The 22,615-nt window shown below is 46.2% G+C and overlaps 1 protein-coding gene across 1 annotated transcript in view; it reads right to left on the bottom strand.

The window, feature by feature from the left end:
- Positions 1–18,179, bottom strand: part of RCSD1 (RCSD domain containing 1) — an 80,782-nt gene extending 62,603 nt beyond the window's left edge. Inside the window, exon 1 of the mRNA XM_075593620.1 lies at positions 17,836–18,179. Within this exon, the coding sequence (XP_075449735.1) occupies positions 17,836–17,841 (6 nt within the window). The 5' untranslated portion in view covers positions 17,842–18,179. The remainder of the gene's footprint in view (positions 1–17,835) is intronic.
- Positions 18,180–22,615: the final 4,436 nt, after the last annotated feature.

Here is a 22,615-nt window from a genome sequence, read left to right as displayed (position 1 = left end):
ACTTCAGCTACTACGCTGGAGCGGTGTGCTTCTGACTTCCTGTTGCCAAACTCCAGCCTTGACATCAATTACTCTACCGTCTCCAACCCTGGCGTGTCAAAGGATTACAATGGCCTCTCCAACCCTGACCCTGCTACGAATGACTACGAACTGCACAATCCTCAACCGTCTTTGTGGTCTAAGGTGTATTCACATCCCCACCTCAGCCCCGCGGTCCTGTCCCGGTTTGTGGTGAGCACGTCCGTTACACTCTCTCGCTCAAGGAAATGTCTTTATTTGTGAACACTGCAAACTCCATGGAAACCTCTTCCCTTTGCAATGCATTACTGGCCAATCTGCAGAGGCATCAACCTCCTAGTACGCAAGTCAGTGAGATTTGCGGCTTTTGGACCCCCAAAAATGGCATTAAAAAATGTATATTTATCAGTGAGACAGACTCCAAACCCATCAGACTCACAGACGATCAGTGAGAGCTTACTGTACAAGTCTGTCTCTGGCAAGAAAGGGGTTAATACATAGATCCACTTCGCTTTTCCTGCTATATACTGAGACATTCATCCTGAACGTTAGAATAGCCGAGCTACACAACTCCCTCCCCTGCAGGAATCCCAGACATGAGACACCCTATTACAGCGTTTTTTAACCTTCTTTGGTTAAGGAGCCCTATAATTATATTGTGAAATTTGGAGGAACCCCAACTCTCTAATAGTGTGTCTGAGATCTGATACATTGTAAGGAACCCCAACCCTCTCTAATAGCACGTCTGGGATCAGATGTATTGTAAGGAACCCCAACCCTCTCTAATAGCGCGTCTGGGATCAGATGCATTGTAAGGAACCCCAACCCTCTCTAATAGCGCGTCTGGGATCAGATGCATTGTAAGGAACCCCCAACCCGCTCTAATAGCGTGTCTGAGATCAGATGCATTGTAAGGAACCCCAACCCTCTCTAATAGCGCGTCTGGGATCAGATGCATTGTAAGGAACCCCAACCCACCAAAGGGTGAAAGTAGCCCTTTTCATCAATGTATCAAAGCGTTTAATTCAGTATGGCTACCAAGTAATACAGGAAGTACAGTGGTTATATTGGAGGAGTTAACTGACACACACGTGATAATATGTAGTAATACAGCACATTCAATTTTTTCTCCTTCCCCCTCCCTCCACTTATTGCATCATATAAAAGTAATTGAACCTGTTCTTAGAAAGACGTCCATCCCCCGACAATTCAATTATGTGTTATGGAAAAGTTGACAAGTTTATAACGCAATTCCCAACATTAGTACGATTCAGTATGCAACCCCTGCCTTGTTTATAATACGTACAGATAATGTGCATAGCTTACTGTGATGTAAGCTCATGTGATCTATGTTTGATTTCTGTATAGGGTTACCAGCTGGCTTCTCCAAAAATACTGGACACAATGGTGAAAAATGTGATGCGCTCGAGATACACACACACACACACACACACACACACACACACACACACACACACACACACACACACACACACACACACACACACACCTCTCTCTCCGCTCCATGCTGTTTCCTCCTCTCCTTGGACCCACCCTCAGACTCCTTACACCTCTTCCCAACTGGCTGGATTACTCAGCAGTAGCTGAGGAAGCTGCCCAGCCTCATAGCAGCAGCTCTGCTCTCTCCCTGCTCGGGGAAATCCCGCGGCCCCCCAAGCCGGTCAGGTCACTATGTCCAGAGAGGTAATACCAATATACACATACATGTCCAGTTTTACCGCTAATGTTTTACTGGACCGAGTGTCCAAATACAGGACTGTCCAGTTCAATACTGGACACCTGGCAGCCCTAAAATTCTGTACCCTTACCCCTACCATGTCTATTCCCCCCTCTCCACTTTTAGTTTTTTTCCGGTGACCCTTCCCCATTTCTTTGGATTGTTATTGATATAAAATCTTAAAGTAAAAAAAACAAATGTGTATTTCCTTGGTCTATCCTTGCCTATGAAACCTGTATCAGATTTAATTCACACATCTGTACTTCAAGAATTGGACATTCGGTCCATGGTAACCATGACAACAAGCTCAGCCAATCAGATATTTCTGTGCATTAGGTCACTGAAGTTTACAGAATGGAGCGTTCCGATTGGTTTAAAAGACGAGAGCTTTGTGAGCGGGGGATAGGGGGTTATAAAGGCTGAAGCTTTAAAATGAAGATACAATTCTACATTTGAGTTACGATATCTGTAACACCTGTTTTATTAATTTGGGAGGAACACGTCATCTTAAAGCAGCAATGCCATCTGAGTTTTTTTTCTTAATTAGATGTTTTTTTACGTAATTGAAACCATGAGAATACATCTGGGAAAAAAGGACAATATATAGATTGTAAGCTCTTCGGGGCAGGGACTCCTTTTCTTAAATATCTTCTATCATGTGTGAAGTGATTATACCTACCACGTCACGTGTATTACTGCTGCAAAACGCTGTGCACATGAATGGCGCTATATAAATAAAGATGTACATGCACGTAATAAAATAAATTCACATGTCGAGGCAGGAAGGACTCAAGCAGCAATCCCAGAAAAAGGAAATGCAAACTGATTTCTTTACATAATTGTAGTGTGGGACTTCTGGGGGCGCGAACATGTGCTCGCTTCGGTAGTGATCACATATCACCCCGCAATATTTCGATATTTGAGCATTCAAAAGGAATGAGCTACATCAAAAATGATTCTGTCAAGAAAGGGAGACGTTAACTATTTTGACCTCTTGTTTTTCATATTAGTTCAATGACATCATAAAGTAGCGCGACCAAAGCTCAGGGAACAACTCGCCGTTTCCTGTCAGCCTCAAAAGTCTAAAATTAGAAACAAAAATTGATCTGGAGTCGCACACGGTCAGAATCAATAAGACAAACTGCTACATTACTTTCACGTAAGGCCCCGCATGTGTAAACATATGGACAATTTAATATACAGTGGACTGGTCACAACGATAGAGAGATAGGAGAATTAGGTATGACATGAAACCTAAAATAGAATTAAAAGGGAATACTTGAACCAGGAAGCTTACACTCTAAGTAGGATTTTATAGTCAGCAGATTAACATCCTGCTTAGATTGTACAGTCTATGTGACAGGGTACAAGAAGAATCCCCTCACAAGCATGACATAAATAAGTTAACATATTAGTTTATTGTCTTTTTTTCCCCTACAGCACATGAAATCAACTAAGTTCCTGTTCACCAAAAACCCCAGCATGCCTTGTGATTGTAGTCCCAGCATGCCTTGTGATTGTAGTCCCAGCATGCCTTGTGATTGTAGTCTGTACATGTAGTTAAGTTAACCAGACGACAGTTCTTCTGCCAAATCTGGAGTTCTGTGGAAATCCTTCACAATAAAAAAATAAACCACGCTCAGATCATTTAGCACCACGTCCAAGAAATCTCAGTCTTATCTCTCAAGACAGTGATTAAAGAAACTGCTTCAGGAAGCGTCACTCTATGTAAGAGCAGATATAGATTACTATGACTGTGACCTCAGCACTGGATGCAGCAGTGTGCCATTGTGTGGCGGGTTCGGCAGGGCGTTGCCCGGGGCCTGGGCCTCTTACTGCATCTCCTCCTGCTGCAACGCGTCGCATGGTGCGCGGGGCCTCTTGCTCGCCCTTGCGTCCTGTGATGTTGCATTGTCGTGGCAACGCAGCGTCACACGGGAGCAGGAGGAGATGACGGCACAGAGGCCCCGTGCTCTTCCCCAGCCCCAGCAATCACAGTTTAAATATGGTGATGGTTACATTAAGCGCGGGGCCAGGTGCAGTCACGCCGCTGGCATCGCCATGAAGCCAAGGCACTCCAGGGGACCCGTGACTTAGTAGCTACGTCATAAAGTACTTGCTACCTTTTCTAGGGGCAACCACGTTCTGCGCTCCCACGCTGGTGCCGCCACCCCTCTGGCACTCAAGGGGTTAAAGCAACACTGGGACCAACTCCGTGACCTGTAGACGAGTGGCCACGTAAATAGCACTATTGGGATACCTGTATTTAACACCTTCAGTGCCAGAGGGCGGTGCCACCTCGGTGCCCACGGACCCTCCGGCACATCCTCATCACGTGACTCTTTGGAACAATCATGTGATCAGCTCCGGGTGTTGGGTGGAATGGGATGGGGAAGAGGCTCCCCACCACCCTTCAGTGTGGGACGCGATCGGCGCTGCGTACAGCCCCTAAAAATCTAGCAAAAGCCAACGGTACATAAGGGCCTGTGGGGGGGGGGGGGGGGTCACTTTTCTATACGTGCACTATATGTGATTAGGACAAGGGGTAAAAGGTGCAATTCCAAAAACCTGATGTAAGGAATTAAGAATTTAAGTGGCTATCGTTAAAACGGCTGTGCTAAAAGCAAAGATGTGACGTTTTTTTTGCTTCTATGTACATTAATTACAAATTACACTTCTTAGGAGCCTCGTTATCCCCACCCTGACCTTATCAGAGAGCCAATAAAGATAAGCGCAGGAGAGCGGGAGATTTTGCGTGGGCAAACCCCCACGTTCTAGCTCACCATGTTTACAAAGGAGGCAAAGAAGGGTGGGAGGCCGTGCTGGTCCTTTCTTCCATGTAGTAACAAAGGAGGGAGTAGCAGGTACAGTATGTTACCTTGTATTGGACCAACAAGTAGTTGATATGTTACAAGCTTTCTAACCCCTCGGGGTCGGGGTAGGACCCGATGAAGGACCCCGAGAGGTGGAAAGCTTGTAACAGATCAACTACTTGTTGGGCCAATACAAGGTTTCATAACACCCACTCCCTCTCCCTCCTTAGTTACTACATGTTTACAAACAAACTTTAAACGATATATAAAAATACGTATAGCTGTGAGATTTTGGTTGGAAAAAAAGCCACCGGTCACCAAGTTGATTGTCCTTATAATCAATACCTTCTTCGTTTCATTGGGGACCTCTCCGCCGCTCAGATAGCAGCGTTACCAGAAGTGTGGCATCTGAGGGGTTGCGAGGTTCACGGAGAGGAGAGGACGTCTCTATCAGGGTTTCAGTAACCCAGACAGAACGGGGAACGCAGTGATTACCAAATGGCTGAGCCACTGATTGAGCCACCTGTGCTGAAGCAGGGATATCCTGAAGATCTGGCCTGTTGGTGGCCCTTGAGGACTGCAGTTGGCCACAACTGCTTTAAGCCATATATCAAAAAGCAGAAGCCAGCCCAGTGTAAAATACTGATGAGGTCTGTGTATGAAAGTCTCTCCGAAAACTGCATCCATAACACAGCGCTAGATTCATCAAAGAAAACAATTCCAATGTGAAAGAATCCCGTGCGAATGGAAATGGCCATTACACTGACTGTTAGCTGTAAAGCTTTCATTTTCTCAGTGTTTTCCACCATAACAGAAGCGTACGTTGGACATTTACCTCCAAAGCACTTTACCGCTTAGAAAGACGCTGTTAGATTGAAATCCAGACAGCACATTTTTAGCATGGCAGTCTCCAAGCGCGATGTTAGGGAGAGGACCGACGATATTCTGTGTCACCCTACAAAGTAAGTCCAATCAAACCCACAAACTTGCGTATTTCTGAGCAGTACCTGAACTACTACATCAAGTCTTCTCTCTGCACATCACACCTGCTCAGCGTGGTATTGATAGCTGCATTCAACAACTGTCAAACATTCCACAGTAAGGGCAGTTTCAATGTGGGATTCATTACCCATGGAGACTGTGATGGCAGATACAATAGATTTGTTTAAAAAAAAAGTTGGACATCTTTTTAGAAAGGAAAGGTATACAGGGATATACCAAATAAGTAAACATGGGAAGGATGCTGATCCAATATTTGGCGTCGGGAAGGAATTTGTTTTCCCCCTTATGTTTCACTGGGGTTTTTTGTTTGCCTTCCTCTGGATCAATATACAATACTAGAATGAGTGTCATCTAAATGTAGCATAGGTTGAACTTGATACATATGTCTTTTTTCAACGTCATCATCTACTATGTAACTATGTAACCTCATCTACTATGTAACTATGTAACTACTATGTGAAACTCTGGGGGACAGACTAAGGCAGCAGATTACATGCTAATAAAAAGTAGTGTTTATACATCAAACATTTACCGTTTGGATTGAAACCTCCCTATAAACAGGGGCATCCTCACATATTGTATCAGCCTGATATATCTAATAATGTTATTCTTTTTCTTATGCTACCATGTGCATTATAGGGGAAATATATTTATTTGTTATTTTCTCATATTTAATCATCTATTTACTGCACTGCATAATATGTTGGCACCATATAAATAAATAATAGCACTAACAATGATAATAATTATTATTAATAATAATAGTATCTTCTCTTGAGCAACATAAAATAGAGGCCACAGAAACATAGTTAAATATTTATTATGCTAAGAAAACGAAGGATTCTCTATGAACAGCACATTACTGACGTCACCATGGTCACCCTAACACTTGTGTAGTAATGTTCACCACACCCCATACACGTGTCTGTGTAGCACAACATATTTATTTAATGGCATAGTATACCTTTTGAGTCTGCTTACGTACTCGGCCGAAATAAAAACCATATCAACTTCGTAGACAGAAAAAAAAGGCTTTTGTGATAACAAAAAGAACAAAAGTAAGGTAAAAGTGGGACGTTTAATGGCTGAAGAGTGGGAGCTTTCAGGATCACTCAGATTCCTTCTTCAGGCATGTTACAATAGAAGCCGATATAGTAAGATATATTTATATAGGGCACACTGCCAATATAAAACCATGTCAAGCAAATGGTTGTTGCAGAAGGAAATGCAAGGGAGTTCCACAGTACTATAATAGTGGAGGTGTGAAATGGCTGAACGTTTGCTGCAGGAAGTGTCCTACTGTAGAAGCGCTCAGTGTCTGAGTATTTGGTGTAAAAACATCTCTTATGGAATGTAGATAGACATAGTCCATAACATAGCATATTAGTCAAATGTAAAGGTTAAGTCTGTATGTAGCGTGCTATTTTTGTTCCGGCACCTTCAGTAATTCGGATGTAAGTATCTCCAGAAGCAGGGGGTCTCCGGAGCTGAAATGAATGGGGTTCAGCTCTGGAGACCCCGTGCTTCAATGCTATATATTTAAAATGTAAATCCACCGGCTTGGATTGCTTCTTTAAACTCAGCCATTCCCCCACACAAATACATCTTCCTGAAACTACAATACTCACAAAGGACAACAGAATACAGACCTGCGCACCTACCTCAGAAATGAGTTTCCATCCCAGATATATCATGTGTATAATATTATTATTATCGCTTATTTGTAAAGCACAACCATATTCCGCAGCGCAGTACAATGGGGGTACATAAATGTGATAATTACATAAACAGAGTTACACACAAATAAGGACAAACATACAGATATGGAGAGGTAATGAGCCCGACAGCTGAACCCATTATGGTTTGAGTTTGGGGATGTTAGGGGGTGTGAGATTGCGTGGAGATTGGTCCAGCCGCACAGTTGGTCCCAATGGTGTTGGAGAGTGGGGCAAGCGGGAGTTAGATGTTAGGGGTATGCAAGACAGGCTTCCTTGAAAAGGTGAGCATTCAGGGAGTTTTTAAATGTTTTTGAAAGCTGGGGGGAGAGTCTGATGGTGCGTAGTAGGGAATTTCAGAGAGGGGGCAGCACGGGAGAAGTTTTTCGGGAGTGAGTGGAGGTGATAAGGCATTCAATTACAGCCAGGCTACAAAGGTACAACCACATCTGTTTGGAAACCACACACAGGGATGAGCAACTCTGAACAAAATTCAGGAGGGACTTTATTAACCGAGGCTAAAACCCCAGGATGAACAGACAACCAAGAACGCATAGCCACTCACATACCTAGAAAATAACTCTTGGACTACAAACAAAAAGCTGTCACCTTCCATCTCCGTCTCTACGCAAAATAGTCAAGGATCTTCAACCGATTCTCCATAGAGATAGTAGGCTGAGAGAAATATTCCCAGAACTTCCCTTACTCTTCCACAAGCCGCCACCTAACCTGTATCTACTTCTTGTGAGGAGTTTCCTGCGCCATCCTACAGACCGTGGACCATGACCCCTGCCAAGGTCAAAGAGGTGAAACCAACACACACACACATAACAAATAGGATATCAATACCACAAACACATCAAGACTGCACAATCCTGGGCACTTTTTCCTGTGGACCATCTCATGTTTATCTTAAGCATGAACTGTACGGAGAGGAGAAGGGATACAGATGCCACACTAGAGAAAGAAGACACCAGTGGGAGAACACCTCTGCCACGCTGGTCATAGCATTAAAGACATGAGAGCCACCATATTAAAGGGAAACCTCAATGTACAAAGAGACAGAAACACATTAAAAAAAAAGCATGGACTGCTGCTTTATACCAGGATAAGGGATTCATGTCGCATTATCCTCCGGGGAAGTGTTCCACGCTTATGTTTTAGACTAATATGCTATCTTACGTAATTATCTATATATTCCATGAGAAGAGACTCCCTGTACTCAGGCACCGACACTTCCCACCTCCCACCTCCGCTCCAACGCTGCATTCTCTTCTTGCATTACTGTGTGACACTAACCATTTGCACCACCCTGTTTCACATATACATTTTTGCTGATGTATTGTGCCCTGAATATACATATATATCTTGCTGTATCAGCTTCTGTTGTAACATGCCTGAAGAAGGGCCAGAGCGGGCCTGACAGCTTGCACTCTTTTTTTTTTTTCAACTTACATTTTATTGAGTTTTCCAAGATATGTACAAACCATAATACAAATTTTACAGTGTAAAGCTGATGGTTCGTACAACTTATTAAATTATAAAACACTCATATAGGATTACAAGAAGTCTAAACATAGAGCACATAGAAATACACCACACAACAAGGGAGGGAAGACTGGGGCCTGAGTTGTGCGTGTTTGTTTTATGTTCTTTTGTGTCAAGATTCTTGTATCATCAACTTTCTGAAGTCTCTTCCCCTGTGCGGCCAATTCTTTTATCTATGTAGAACCTCCAATCAGTTTCTCCACGATTCCCCATCCAGCCGTCCGTCAGAGGAGAACGCATTTCATTCTATTAAAGCCAAGCGTTGGCATTGTTCACCCCCCGGAATATCTGTCTGGGCCAACCAAGGATACCAGACATTTTGGAATTTAGAGCCAGTGTCATTAACCAGACTTGTTAATTTCTCCACCTGGCAGACAAACCAAATTCTGTTTCACATTTTGTCAGTGGATGGAATTTCTAGCTGTTTCCATAATGCTGCGATCTCGCACCTCGTTGCTGTTGCAAAATGCGCAGCCACTTTATTTTCACCTCTGGCTAGTCGTTGAGCCGGCCTATTTAGCAGGAGAAAGCCAGGGATCCATCGGAATTTCGAGGTCCAAAACCCTCTCCAGCCAAACGTTGATTTTCTCCCAAATAGGAGCGCTCCGAGGACGGGACCAAAGCACGCGTAACATTGTCTCGGGCACAAAGGTGAGTAACCTGGGGCAAATTTTGAGAGTTTTAGTGGAGCGAGCTACCACCTCATCATTACCTTATATGCGTTCTCCTATAACGTCGTGCATTTTAAGCCTTTGGCTGCTGCCCTTAAAATCTCTTCCCATTCTTCATCCTCTAATGTATCACCCAGGTCCGACTCCCACAGCAGGACAGACCACATCTCCGTATATCCGAGAGGTTAGTCCCTTTGCGTCTGTTTCTAGAATACATCACGTTTCAAAATTTGTCAATGGGGGGGGGGGGGGGGCGTTGCTTAAAAATTCTGTATTTGGGATGTCTTTTTCTGACTTAATTTGGTCAAATGTTTTTATGGTGTTTCTGCCCCCCAGATCCTGAGTCTCAATACCCCTTTCTGTTTCCAGATCTGAAAGTTCCCTGGCACTCTTTATAAACATCAGGTACGTATTATACATTTAATGCCTATCTAATTCATTTGTATTATTATAAAGCCTTTTTTTGTCCACTCCACAGGCCAACATAGTACCACTCTCCATCTCCATCTCCTTAGTAGTGGGTTATAATCATCCATCGGCAAAATGAGACCATTGGCAGCCGGAGAGGCAAGCAATATATTGCACAGTCAGGCCATCTGGCAGGGCCTCAGCTCCACTTGGACTCAACTCATTATTTTTGTACAAACAGCTTTTTTTCCCACCAGATCACAGACCGTACTGTGAAATTCCCCAGCAGTTTTCTGTTTTGCAAAAGCAGAGACAGAAAAAATAAAGAGGTGGTTTTTGTTTGTTTTCGTCCTCTTAACCCCTTCACTGCCAGAGTCAACGTGTGGTTTTCCAAAAACCCGCTCTATAATCCCACCATGACAGGCACAACTGCAGAGCGGCCGATGCTATTGTGAGTGCATCTTCCCGTTGCTGAGGAACGTGTCAGCTCCGTTCTTTTCAATGAAGTTGAAAAACTCTTTCGTGGCACAAATAAGACATATTCGCAGCATCTGGAATCCGAGCAGCCAAAGGTCACCGAAGGGACCACATACGGCATTCCTTTCTGTTTGGCCATTGTACTAAATAAGTACCGCAAAGATTTCACTTGAGATTGTACAAGGCCAATAATAAAGTGGGGGATTTAGGTTGTGATGATGCAAATTAGGGAGTTACGCAAAAGGTATTTTGACCGTGGCATGTTCTCTACAAGACTTCCAACATTCCAGTTCATACAAAATGAGCCAACCAATAGTGCAGTGTCTGATCCATTAACAGCTGCCACTGCTAGTTTCCATACTCAACACACAACTTTGTCTAACATTTAGTACAGTGTTTTTTAACCTTTTTGGTTAATGACGCTATAATTATGTTGTGAAATTCTGATGAACCCAAACTTGAACCCTCTCTAATAGTGCGTCCGAGATCAGATGTATTGTAAGGAACCCGAACCCTCTCTAATAGTGCGTCCGAGATCAGATGCATTGTAAGGAACCCCAACCCTCGCTAATAGCGCGTCTGAGATCAGATGTATTGTAAGGAACCCCAACCCTCTCTAATAGCGCGTCTGAGATCAGATGCATTGTAAGGAACCCCAACCCTCGCTAATAGCACGTCTGAGATCAGATGTATTGTAACGAACCCCAACCCTCTCTAATAGCGCATCTGAGATCAGATGCATTGTAAGGAAGCCCAACCCTCTCTAATAGCACGTCTGAGATCAGATGCATTGTAAATTCTTCTGTATTTGGTACAATTTTTAAAATGGCATACAAAGGTTGTGGACGGCGGTGCAACTGGTGTTGGAAAAAATGTGACCAATACTGCGAAAAAAAACTAGGTGCAAAAATGTATTAAAGGCACGTTTAAAAACAGTAAGAGAACACTCTTACGCGTTTCGCGTGGTCACCCACGCTTTACCCAAAACCACTTTGACTACCACATAAGATATACCTGTTATAGGCTAGTGGAGTCTATGTGTAGTGGTGTTTCAAGGGACATCAACATTTTGGATATGGAGTCCTGAGTTTATAAAGCTTTTTTTGTTTGGAGGAATATGAAGATTTAAATAGAAGTATAATACTTTAATACATGGACTTTTCCTGGTCAGCATCACTAGGGGTCATTCCTCTATTTTTCCTGATATGTTCACAATTTTTAAAATGACCTGAAAATAGCAGGTAACACTTTAGGGATGCCCGGGGAACCCAAGGGTTCCTAGGATCCCCTGTTGGAAAAAAACTGAACAAATAAATAGCTACATTGTTGCACCTGTTAGGCAATATTTAATTGACTATTCCACAACTTCATAAAGATCTAAATTAGCTTATACAGTCAGCTTTTAAAGCATCTCTAATGTCTACAGTTATAAACTATCATTAATAGTAACATTAAAAGAAGATAATAGCTTTGAGGTAGTCTCATTCTCTTTCATCGTCCCAGCCCCATTAAGTCTAAATCTGAAAAATGAAGCACTGGTCTAATCAGAAGTAATGGCTCTGCCAACGGGAAACTCTAGGATGGGAAACGCCACATAGCAAAATTCCAAAATGGAATGGTTTGGATTGAATTGGGAAACTTTATTCAAGCAACAGATGGGAATGGAACATTCGACGGACACACTGTGATGGTACAGGGGGGTACCAAGTAGCACCACTGTTTTAGTTGCAAATGGATCTGGTTCAGAAATCCTCTCTCCTGTTCTATCTGAGCATGCCTATTGTATAATGATGTTGAAGTCACACACAGTTCCACTTCAAACACTGGTGCCATATCATCAAGAAACACAATCCTTGACACCAGTGACATGGAAAACAGCTCCTGTGACTGTGCTCCCAGTGACACCGGGCAATCCAAACACATTGCATTGATAAACTGTAGGGCCATGTTTACCAAGCAGTCTTCTGCTGTAATGCACCTTACACCTCATTCATTCAAGTCAATGGCAGGTCGTCTCGGATCAAACTCCACCGCCTCTTATTGAAGCTTTGTGACTCACCGCTTGACAAGCTGCATTGACAACGTTTGCATTTTGGTGTGATACTTACCCTTTCCTAATGAAGTCTGGGGCACTAAAGATCTTGATATAGTTTGGGGATACCAAGTCGCTCTGAAAGTGGGGAAAAGGCGCCTCGATGATCCGAATGAAGGATCATTAATAAATCCAATAAAATTAGTTTGCAGTAACTACAGCTTCTCGATCCTATATAGTCACTGGCGACATAGGCCGCCAGTGCTGTGCAGATAACGCTGGTGAACGTGAATTTGCTCTGATACTCTGATTTCAGTAACATCTGCATATCATTGCTTGTAATTAGCAGGGTTATTTTGCCCTTTACATTAACTCAGGGGTGCTTAACGCCAATCCTCAAGCCCCCCTCCCATCCCCCCTCCCTCCAACAGGTCAGGTATTCTGGATATCCCAGCTTCAGCACAGGTGGCACGATCAGTCCCTGCTTCAGCACAGGTGGCTCAATCAGTCTCTGCTTCACCACAGATAGCTCAATATTCAGCTACGCTTCTGATTGAGCCACCCGTGCTAAAGCTGGGATATCCTGAAAGCCCCTGGTTGGGCTTGAGGGCTGTAGTTGAGCCCCCCCGCATTAACTCACCAGGGCTTAGCAAGGGTCCATGATTAGTGGTAGAAAAAAGCAAATGTGTGGTGCTCGGGAAAAAAGCCTCAATTTGGTACTAAAAGAAACCACCTTGAGAAAGAGTTTACGCTCGAAACGCGTTGGTGGGGGTCTGTGTACCCCGTAATGTAGCTGTTTTTTGTAGTTTCCATTAAATGTATCTTTAATGGGCACACGCTCTCTTGGACATCATTCATTTTTTGTTTCCTGAGTTTCTAGTGCCTGCTTTTTCCCATTGTTTTTCTCCATGATTAGTGGTACCCACCTTAGCTGCCTATAAATCTTTTGGCGTATCATACCACTATTTCCTGTAAACATAATGTGAGGGGGGGGGGGGGGTCTGATAGATTATTATCTATGCTAGATATATACAGCAATGTAACTTTCTCAACAGCCCCCGCCCCTCACGCACAGCTCCCTCTCTATCTATGTTACTAATATTTAGTGGGAAGCAGTATACCTTGTGAGCCCGTCAGGGGTGATCAACAAAAGTGATCAACCCCCCCCCCCCCCCTCCACCAGGTCAGGTTTACAGGATATCCCAGCTTCAGTCAGTCAAAGACTGAGCCTATGATTGAGCCGCCTGTGCTGAAGCAGGGACTGATTGAGCGCCTGTGCTGAAGCAGGGACTGATTGAGCCACCTGTGCTGATGCTGGGATATCCTGAAAACCTGACCTGTTGGGGGGGAGCTTGATGACTGAGTTGAGCCCCCCTGCCATGGTGCACCTTTCCCATCTACCCACGAGAGGTTTGAGCTGGTATCTCCCTTCTGTTTGTTGTTTGGAATTGTGGTTACCGCACAAACCTAGTATATAGTCATCTCAACTGTGAGAATATCTACACAATAAATAACACAATACACGTTATGTTTATGTACACTGTTCCAGGGGTGGCCAACTCCAGTCCTCAAGAGCCACCAACAGGTCAGGTTTAAAGGAAATCCCTGCTTCAGCACAGGTGGCTCAATCAGTGGCTCAGTCTTCAGCACAGTCTTCAACTGAACCACCTGTGCTGAAGCAGGGATATCCTTAAGACCTGACCTGATGGTGGCCCTTGAGGATGGGAGTTGGCCCGCCCCTGCACTATTCTATGAACTCCTTCAGGTAACGGTTTCTCCTGGATGGGAGGGTGGATCTCACGGCAGTGTCTGCCCCACAAGTGCCCAGAGAAGGCGGCTATGCGGCACAGAAAACAGGGCCTTTAATAGTCTCAATAACAAACGCTCACTATTTCCCCAGGAAACCTTGTCATGGGGTGATAACCGTGGTCGGTCCCAATGTTTCGAGCGGACATCAGCTGTCCACATAATTCTGTTTGCATTAAGCAGTACCATATACCATATACCACATAATTCTGTTTGCATTAAGCAGTACCATATACCATACAATTCTGTTTGCATTAAGCAGTACCATATACCATATACCATATAATTCTGTTTGCATTAAGCAGTACCATATACCATATAATTCTGTTTGCATTAAGCAGTACCATATACCATATAATTCTGTTTGCATTAAGTAGTACCATATACCATATAATTCTGTTTGCATTAAGCAGTACCATATACCATATAACATATAATTCTGTTTGCATTAAGCAGTACCATATACCATATACTGTACCATACAATTCTGTTTGCATTAAGCAGTACCATATACCATATACCATATAATTCTGTTTGCATTAAGCAGTACCATATACCATATACCATATAATTCTGTTTGCATTAAGCAGTACCATATACCATATACCACATAATTCTGTTTGCATTAAGCAGTACCATATACCATATACCATATAATTCTGTTTGCATTAAGCAGTACCATATACCACATAATTCTGTTTGCATTAAGCAGTACCATATACCATATACCATACAATTCTGTTTGCATTAAGCAGTACCATATACCATATACCATATAATCCTGTTTGCATTAAGCAGTACCATATACCATATACCATATAATTCTGTTTGCATTAAGCAGTACCATATACCATATACCATATAATTCTGTTTGCATTAAGCAGTACCATATACCATATACCATATAATTCTGTTTGCATTAAGCAGTACCATATACCATATACCATATAATTCTGTTTGCATTAAGCAGTACCATATACCATATACTGTACCATATAATTCTGTTTGCATTAAGCAGTACCATATACCATATACCATATAATTCTGTTTGCATTAAGCAGTACCATATACCATATACCATATAATTCTGTTTGCATTAAGCAGTACCATATACCATATACCATATAATTCTGTTTGCATTAAGCAGTACCATATACCATATACCATATAATTCTGTTTGCATTAAGCAGTACCATATACCATATAATTCTGTTTGCATTAAGCAGTACCTGGTGGCTTTTCCCCATGTGTAAGGTAACGGTACAGTTCGATGCTTTTGCAAAATGTTATACATCAGATATATGATTTACTGCTTGTTGTACAGACCCTCCTTTGGTCCAACTATGCTACTTTTAATATGATAAGACTTGAAAATGTATGTATGTATGTATGTCTTTATTTGTATAGCGCCTTTAATGTAGATAGCGCTTCACAGCAGTAATAGTTACAATCATATAAATAATAAGATATAAATAACACAAAGGGAAGAAGTGCTCAGACATAAAAGTAACATTTAGGAAAAGGAGTCCCTGCTCCGAAGAGCTTACAATCCAAGTTAGACCTAAAAAAGGGCCCTTTCATGTATACAAACATGAGTTACAACGGCAGTATTTCATGGCAAAGTTAGTGTTTTTAATGGTATATTCCCATATAAAAATGGACAAAACACATCCTTATGTAAAAATGTAATGATCTAATTGGCTTCCTTAAACAAATATAACCATGCCATATTTCCCTGGAAACTAATTACAAATGGCATTTCTTATCGGCCTCTGAATGGAGGAGTATCTTTCAGTCCTGTTTTCTTTACTATTAGCTCACCCTGTCCTTATCAGAGAGGCAATAAAGATAAGGGGAGGGGGAGACGGTGGGCGCTCTTGCTGTACACACACTTGCTTATGGTTACAGCCCGAGTCAGTGCGTGCACACGCGTGTCGGAGCGCCTGGCAGCGCGTGCACCAGTTTAAGCCGCGATCTGTGGTCCTAGGGTCGCGATGGGACGCGCGTCAAGGGAAGAGCAGGGGGAGCAAAGACAAGATTTTTGGCGGGGCAAGGACATGATGTCACGCGGCTGCTTCGTCCTCATTGGCTGAACCGCTGCCGTGACAGCCGCCGCCGCACCAAAAGACACATTTCTTCTCTTTTGGCAAAGGTGGTCGCGCATCGCGCTTTCTGCAGGCGCGCGCGCAGGCAGTGACTGGGGCCGGCCCCACAGAGGGACGTATCTTGTTCGCGCTACGCACGCTGTAGCACGCGCAGCCGCGTGCAGTGGGGACGAGGCCTAACACATGGTAACATCAGACAAACCTGAGCACCCAAAGGAAATCAAACCCCTCCCAGGTGATATTTACAAATTAACTTAAACATATATATTTTAAATGACTTATACGTGTCAGGTTTTGGTAAAGAAAAGAAAATAAGGCGTTGATCACCTAGCTGTAACCCCTTAAATATGTCACTGTCGTGGGTGCGCTTCAGTCCTTAGACTGATTGGACCTTTACAAGCAGCAGTGCTACTTAGAAACGTTGCAGTGTAGGCAGCACAGTGAGCCCCGTCTGGGCAATGCCCCCCAGGAAGGTCTCTTCTTCCAGGGGACTGGTGGTAATCCAGTTGCATCCTGATGGGGCACAAGTATTCCCGCACCTTACCATCAGCCTGGCAGGGGACCCCCTGTGTGCTGCCTGGCAGGGGACCCCCTGTGTGCTGCCTGGAGACACCAGGCAGAGAGAGGCAGCACACATTGGGACATACGTATCTAGACTAAAGTGGTACAATTAGGGTGTAAAACAAACTGCACCAAAGACAAAATGCTATTGATTTAATCTGGACTTTTTTTCTTTAATACATATTTTGTTCCTCCCCACATGTTGAAGCTTGTTTTCCCCAGAATTGCACCACTTTTGTCTTCATACATAGACCCCAGTGAGTGAATAGTTGGCTGGCTTTATTACTACAGTATATCTGCTACTACCCAGCAAACAGCAGACTCAGGAGTCAGATTAGATTTGTCCTAATGGTGATCATCAGTAGATCTATGTAACAGAGGAGAGATGGCTTAGCTGTTAAACTCTTTGCGTTTCCAATGCGGTATACTGTGCGATTAATGCTGTATACAGCAAAAGGGAATGCAGAATGTGTCCATTAGGCAACTTCAGCATTGAGTCCTCCAGCTTTTGCTACCCAAAAAAACAGCCCAATCCCAAGCCCCCAGCAGATACCCTGTTACCCTGTGCAGAGTAAGGCTGCGTCCCCGCTGGCGCTGAGCGTGCTTGGCGCTTGCCGCTTTTTCTTCTTGTAATGTACACGTCCCCGCTCACACGGTGCGCGCTCGCATGCACGCTATCCCAAGCTAGGCGCTTGAGGAGACAAAAAAAGTGACTTTCAAACTCGCTCAACATGCCCCCAATGCCCCCCGCTTGCGAAATAGGCAGGACACCCGGCGCTCATGCTTAGAGAGTTGCTGACGTCACCGCTCTCAAGCATGAGCGCGGTCAGCGCCTGCGGGAACGCAGCCTTATTACGCACACACATACGTTTCGCCTTAATCATATATCTGCCTCAGCACTGTGAGATCAAGCTACAAAGTGCAAACAAACAACACGTTACCTCCATGTCTGCTCTCTGTAAGGAGGAGGGGGACCAGTCTGTGCTGCAGGGAAAGTAGCAAAGACTTTCTGTGCCTCCAATACTGTGCCAACTAGCAGTCCGTCTGGGATAGTTGCAGCAGTGGGGTGTGCCTCCTCTTCTGGGTCTCCCTTAGGGCTGCCCTGCAGCTGGGATCCCAGGGCTCGCAGATACCAGCAGAGCAGCGACCCTCCCCGCTAGCCAGCCTCTGTGCAGCGAGGAGGAAGGAGGGGAGGTAATCAGGGTTTAAATTTAGACACCAATCTAAACAGATACTGTACTTCCCGGAGCACAGGGCTCAGAGGGGGGGTGAGAGAGAGCAGAGGCAGCTCACTACTGTCTGACCTGCCCATACATGGGGACATGATGGGTGTACTTCCTCCTTACTTCTAATCTCTTTTATTTTCTCCGCCCCCTCCCTTTTTTTGGGGCAATATCTAGTGAAGCTGCAAACTAAAAAAGTGGTAAAGTTGAGACTGACAGTGCTGGAGATGATGTGACTGTGACATGCCACAAGGGATGCTAGGGCTGAGCACTCGTGGTTCTGGGCACAAGGAACACAAAGTCAAGTCCTAAAGTCCTCTGAAGGACCCCAGTGAGCAGTATCCAACCATATTATTATACTTCTTAACATTGGGTTCTTTTATTATTATTTCACTGTGTACTTTATGTAGGTATTAATTTGTTTAGTACTGTATCATTCTTTGCAAAGAAGGTGTGACAAATATTTAACTCCTTCTCAGTGTGCTGGCAAGATGTACCCCCTTTGTTCACAGTACAAGTAGTCCTCGTTATCCAACATATCACTTTACAACGAATGGCATATCCGACGCTTTACAATGCAACCCTGAGGGCCGTTTATCGATGCCGGAATGCGCTATCCAACGCCTGAGTGCCACTGATCAACATGGGACTCACTTTGATTGATAACATATATATGCATCACCCTCACGCCTTCACCTCCCTCTCCCTCAGGCCCTCTCCCTCAGGCCCTCACCTCTCTCTCCCTCACGCCCCCACCTCTCTCGTCCTCACCTCTCTCGTCCTCATGCCCTCACCTCTCTCGTCCTCACCTCTCTCCCTCACACCCCCACCTCTCTCTCCCTCACCTCTCTCCCTCATGCCCCCACCCCTCTACCTCTCTCTCCCTCACGCCCCCACCTCTCTCTCACGCCCCCACCTCTCTCTCCCTCACGCCCACCTCCTCCCTCATGCCCCCACCTCTCTCTCCCTGACCCCCTCACATTTCTCCCTCACGCCCTCACCTCTTTCTCTACCTCATGCCTCCATCTCTCTCCCTCACCTCTCTATCCCTCATTCCACCTCTCCCCCACACCTCCACCAATACACATAATAACCTCCTCTCCCCAAATAAACATAATAACCCCCCTACCCTCATACACATAATAACCCCCCCACAAACACACACATAATAAACCCCCTTCACATGATAAACACACAATCCCCAACTACATAATATACACACAACTTTACCTGAACGCCTCCGGTGCCACATAAATCAGCTCGTCCGACTGCCGGCGCAGGGGCGGGGCCTACACGGAAGGCTTGCCGCAGCAGGGGAGAGATGCCCACTGCAGGGGGGGGGGGAGAGATGCCCACTGCAGGGGGGGGGGGAGAGATGCCCACTGCAGGGGGGGGGGGAGAGATGCCCACTGCAGGGGGGGGGGAGAGATGCCCACTGCAGGGGGGGGGAGAGATGCCCACTGCAGGGGGGGGGAGAGATGCCCACTGCAGGGGGGGGGAGAGATGCCCACTGCAGGGGGGGGGAGAGATGCCAACTGCAGGGGGGAGAGATGCCCCCTGCAGGGGGGGAGGAGAGATGCCCACTGCAGGGGGGGGATAGATGCCCACTGCAGGGGGGGGGGAGAGATGCCCACTGCAGGGGGGGGAGAGATGCCCACTGCAGGGGGGGGGGGGGAGAGATGCCCACTGCAGGGGGGGAGAGATGCCCACTGCAGGGGGGGGGGGAGAGATGCCAACTGCAGGGGGGGAGAGATGCCCACTGTAGGGGGGGAGATATGCCCACTGCAGGGGGGGAGGGGGAGAGATGCCCACTGCAGGGGGGAGAGAGATGCCCACTGCAGGGGAGGGGGGGAAAGATGCCCACTGCAGTGGGGGGGGAGAGATGCTCACTGCAGGGGGGGGGGAGAGATGCTCACTGCAGAGGGGGGGGGGAGAGATGCCCACTGCAAGGGGGGGGGGGGAAAGATGCCCACTGCAGGGGGGGGAGAGATGCTCACTGCTGGGGGGGGAGAGATGCCCACTGCAGGGGGGGGGAGAGATGCCAACTGCAGGGGGGGGAGAGATGCCCACTGTAGGGGGGGGGGATATGCCCACTGCAGGGGGGGAGGGGGAGAGATGCCCACTGCAGGGGGGGGAGAGATGCCCACTGCAGGGGAGGGGGGGAAAGATGCCCACTGCAGGGGGGGGGGAGAGATGCTCACTGCAGAGGGGGGGAGAGATGCCCACTGCAAGGGGGGGGGAAAGATGCCCACTGCAGGGGGGGGGGAGATGCTCACTGCAGGGGGGGGGAGAGATGCCCACTGCAGGGGGGGGGAGAGATGCCAACTGCAGGGGGGGGAGAGATGCCCACTGTAGGGGGGGAGATATGCCCACTGCAGGGGGGGAGGGGGAGATATGCCCACTGCAGGGGGGGGAGAGATGCCCACTGCAGGGGAGGGGGGGAAAGATGCCCACTGCAGTAGGGGGGGGAGAGATGCTCACTGCAGAGGGGGGGAGAGATGCCCACTGCAAGGGGGGGGAGAGATGCCCACTGCAGTGGGGGGGGAGAGATGCCCACTGCAGGGGGGGAGGCTGGGGCCCAGCAGCCACAGGCGAATGTTGGGCCCGACCTCTGGCTATGGATCTTCCCCCCCCCCGGTCAGAGGCTCTGGGGCCTAGGGTTGCCAGGTGTCCGTTTTTCACCCGGACAGGCCGGTAATTCCGATGCCTGCCCGGTATAAAATTGGAGGTAATATTACCATTCTTGCGACGGAGGGCTGGCAGCGCGTGGGCGGTGGAAGGCTGGCAGCGCGTGGGCGGTGGAAGACGGGCAGCGCGTGGGCGGCTGGAAGACGGGCGAGGGTGGCTGGAAGGCGGCCTGTGCAGAGACTGGGGCAGGCGGTGGCCAGGCGCAGTCAGGACTGGAGGAGAGGACAGCCAATCGCAGGACAGCGGGGGCGGAGCCCACACCCGAGCAGCCCAGAGACAGGTCCTGTGATGCCTGCATCCTGCAGGAAATAGGTAAGGACACAATATAGGGGGGGGGGGGGGGGGGGTATATGGGGAGCCACGGTGAGATGATGGGGGTGGGGGATATATGATGAAGGGGAGCCAGGGTGAGATGATGGGGGGTGGGGGATATATGATGAAGGGGAGCCAGGGTGAGATGATGATGGGGGGTTGGGTAAATAACATGATAATGATATGGGGGGGGATAAGATGGTGATGGGGGCCAGCCTGGAGAGATGAGATGGTGGTATATTTTATATGTATTGGGGAGGTGGGGGTATTTTTTATACGTATTGGGGTGGTGGGGGTATTTTTTATATGTATTCGGGGGGCGTGGGGGTATTTTTTATATGTATTCGGGGGCGTGGGGGGTATTTTTTATATGTATTTGGGGGGGCGTGGGGGTATTTTTTATATGTATTCGGGGGGCGTGGGGTCCAGTATTGTGTCCAGTATTTTTGGACAAGCCACCTGGCAACCCTACTCTGGGCCAATCATTGAGGACTGTACCTCACTATAACAGAGTTCCCCTCCAGTATGTAAGCCTCACCCCGTACACAGGTATCGTACCTGGACTTCCTCAGTGACTTTGTAGTGAAGCCGGGGAACCCCAGCAGTAACCAAAGTTTTGCTCTGTGATACCCCCAGGCTCAAGAAAGGAGAAAACATATATATGTTATCAATTGGAGGGAGTGCAATTTTTAAATACATTTTTGGTGTAAAATATCCAATACCTCCATTTTTGTATTGGTGGCTGTCAGATTTCTGCAAGATCTGACTCATGAATCCTCAATCTCCTTGGGATACTCACACTAACAGACTGTGGGCCATTTTTACTAAGCAGTGATATGCCAAAAGACCCCTTACTGCCCATTTAGAGATGGGCAGATTATTTGTATTTCCTGCCAATGTGGCATTTTTCTTTACATTTTAAAATATTTATTTATTTATAAAATATTTTACCAGGAAGTAATACATTGAGAGTTACCTCTCGTTTTCAAGTATGTCCTGGGCACAGAGTAAAACAAGATTGAGTTCATTTAATAAGTCAATGTATGAGCCTTATATTGAAGAGAACAATGAGTCACTGCCACCACTGAACTTGCAACATAGCATGTTATTGCTGAAGCACATAGGCATACAATGACTTGCACATAGGAGGAAACCATGTGTTTGCCTTTACATTGTGTTTTACATTTCCTGTGTGTTGCAAGAGAGACCAGCAAGGTGACGCCGAGCGCTGGTACCCCTGCCCAGAGTAAGCAGGCCGACTGGGGTGTCGCTCACCAATGATGTCAAAAGAACTAAAGCATAAACAAAAAGATGATCCCCAAGGGCAGGGACTGAAGAGTAAAATATAAACCACTGCACAGTGCAAGAAAACCGTTCTATCAGACACACTGCTTGCTGTGCAGCTGCTCATATTTCTGTAATTGCCCCGAGGACTTCCAGAGGCTTTAATAACGGACCATCCTCTATCACTTCCCTGGGGCTTCCCTGGTAGGACTGT

This window comes from Ascaphus truei, chromosome 3 (genome assembly GCF_040206685.1).
Source record: "Ascaphus truei isolate aAscTru1 chromosome 3, aAscTru1.hap1, whole genome shotgun sequence".
Taxonomy (NCBI): domain Eukaryota; kingdom Metazoa; phylum Chordata; class Amphibia; order Anura; family Ascaphidae; genus Ascaphus; species Ascaphus truei.
The sequence above is the reverse complement of the archived record's forward strand: the minus strand, read 5'-3'. Positions and strand labels throughout refer to the sequence as shown.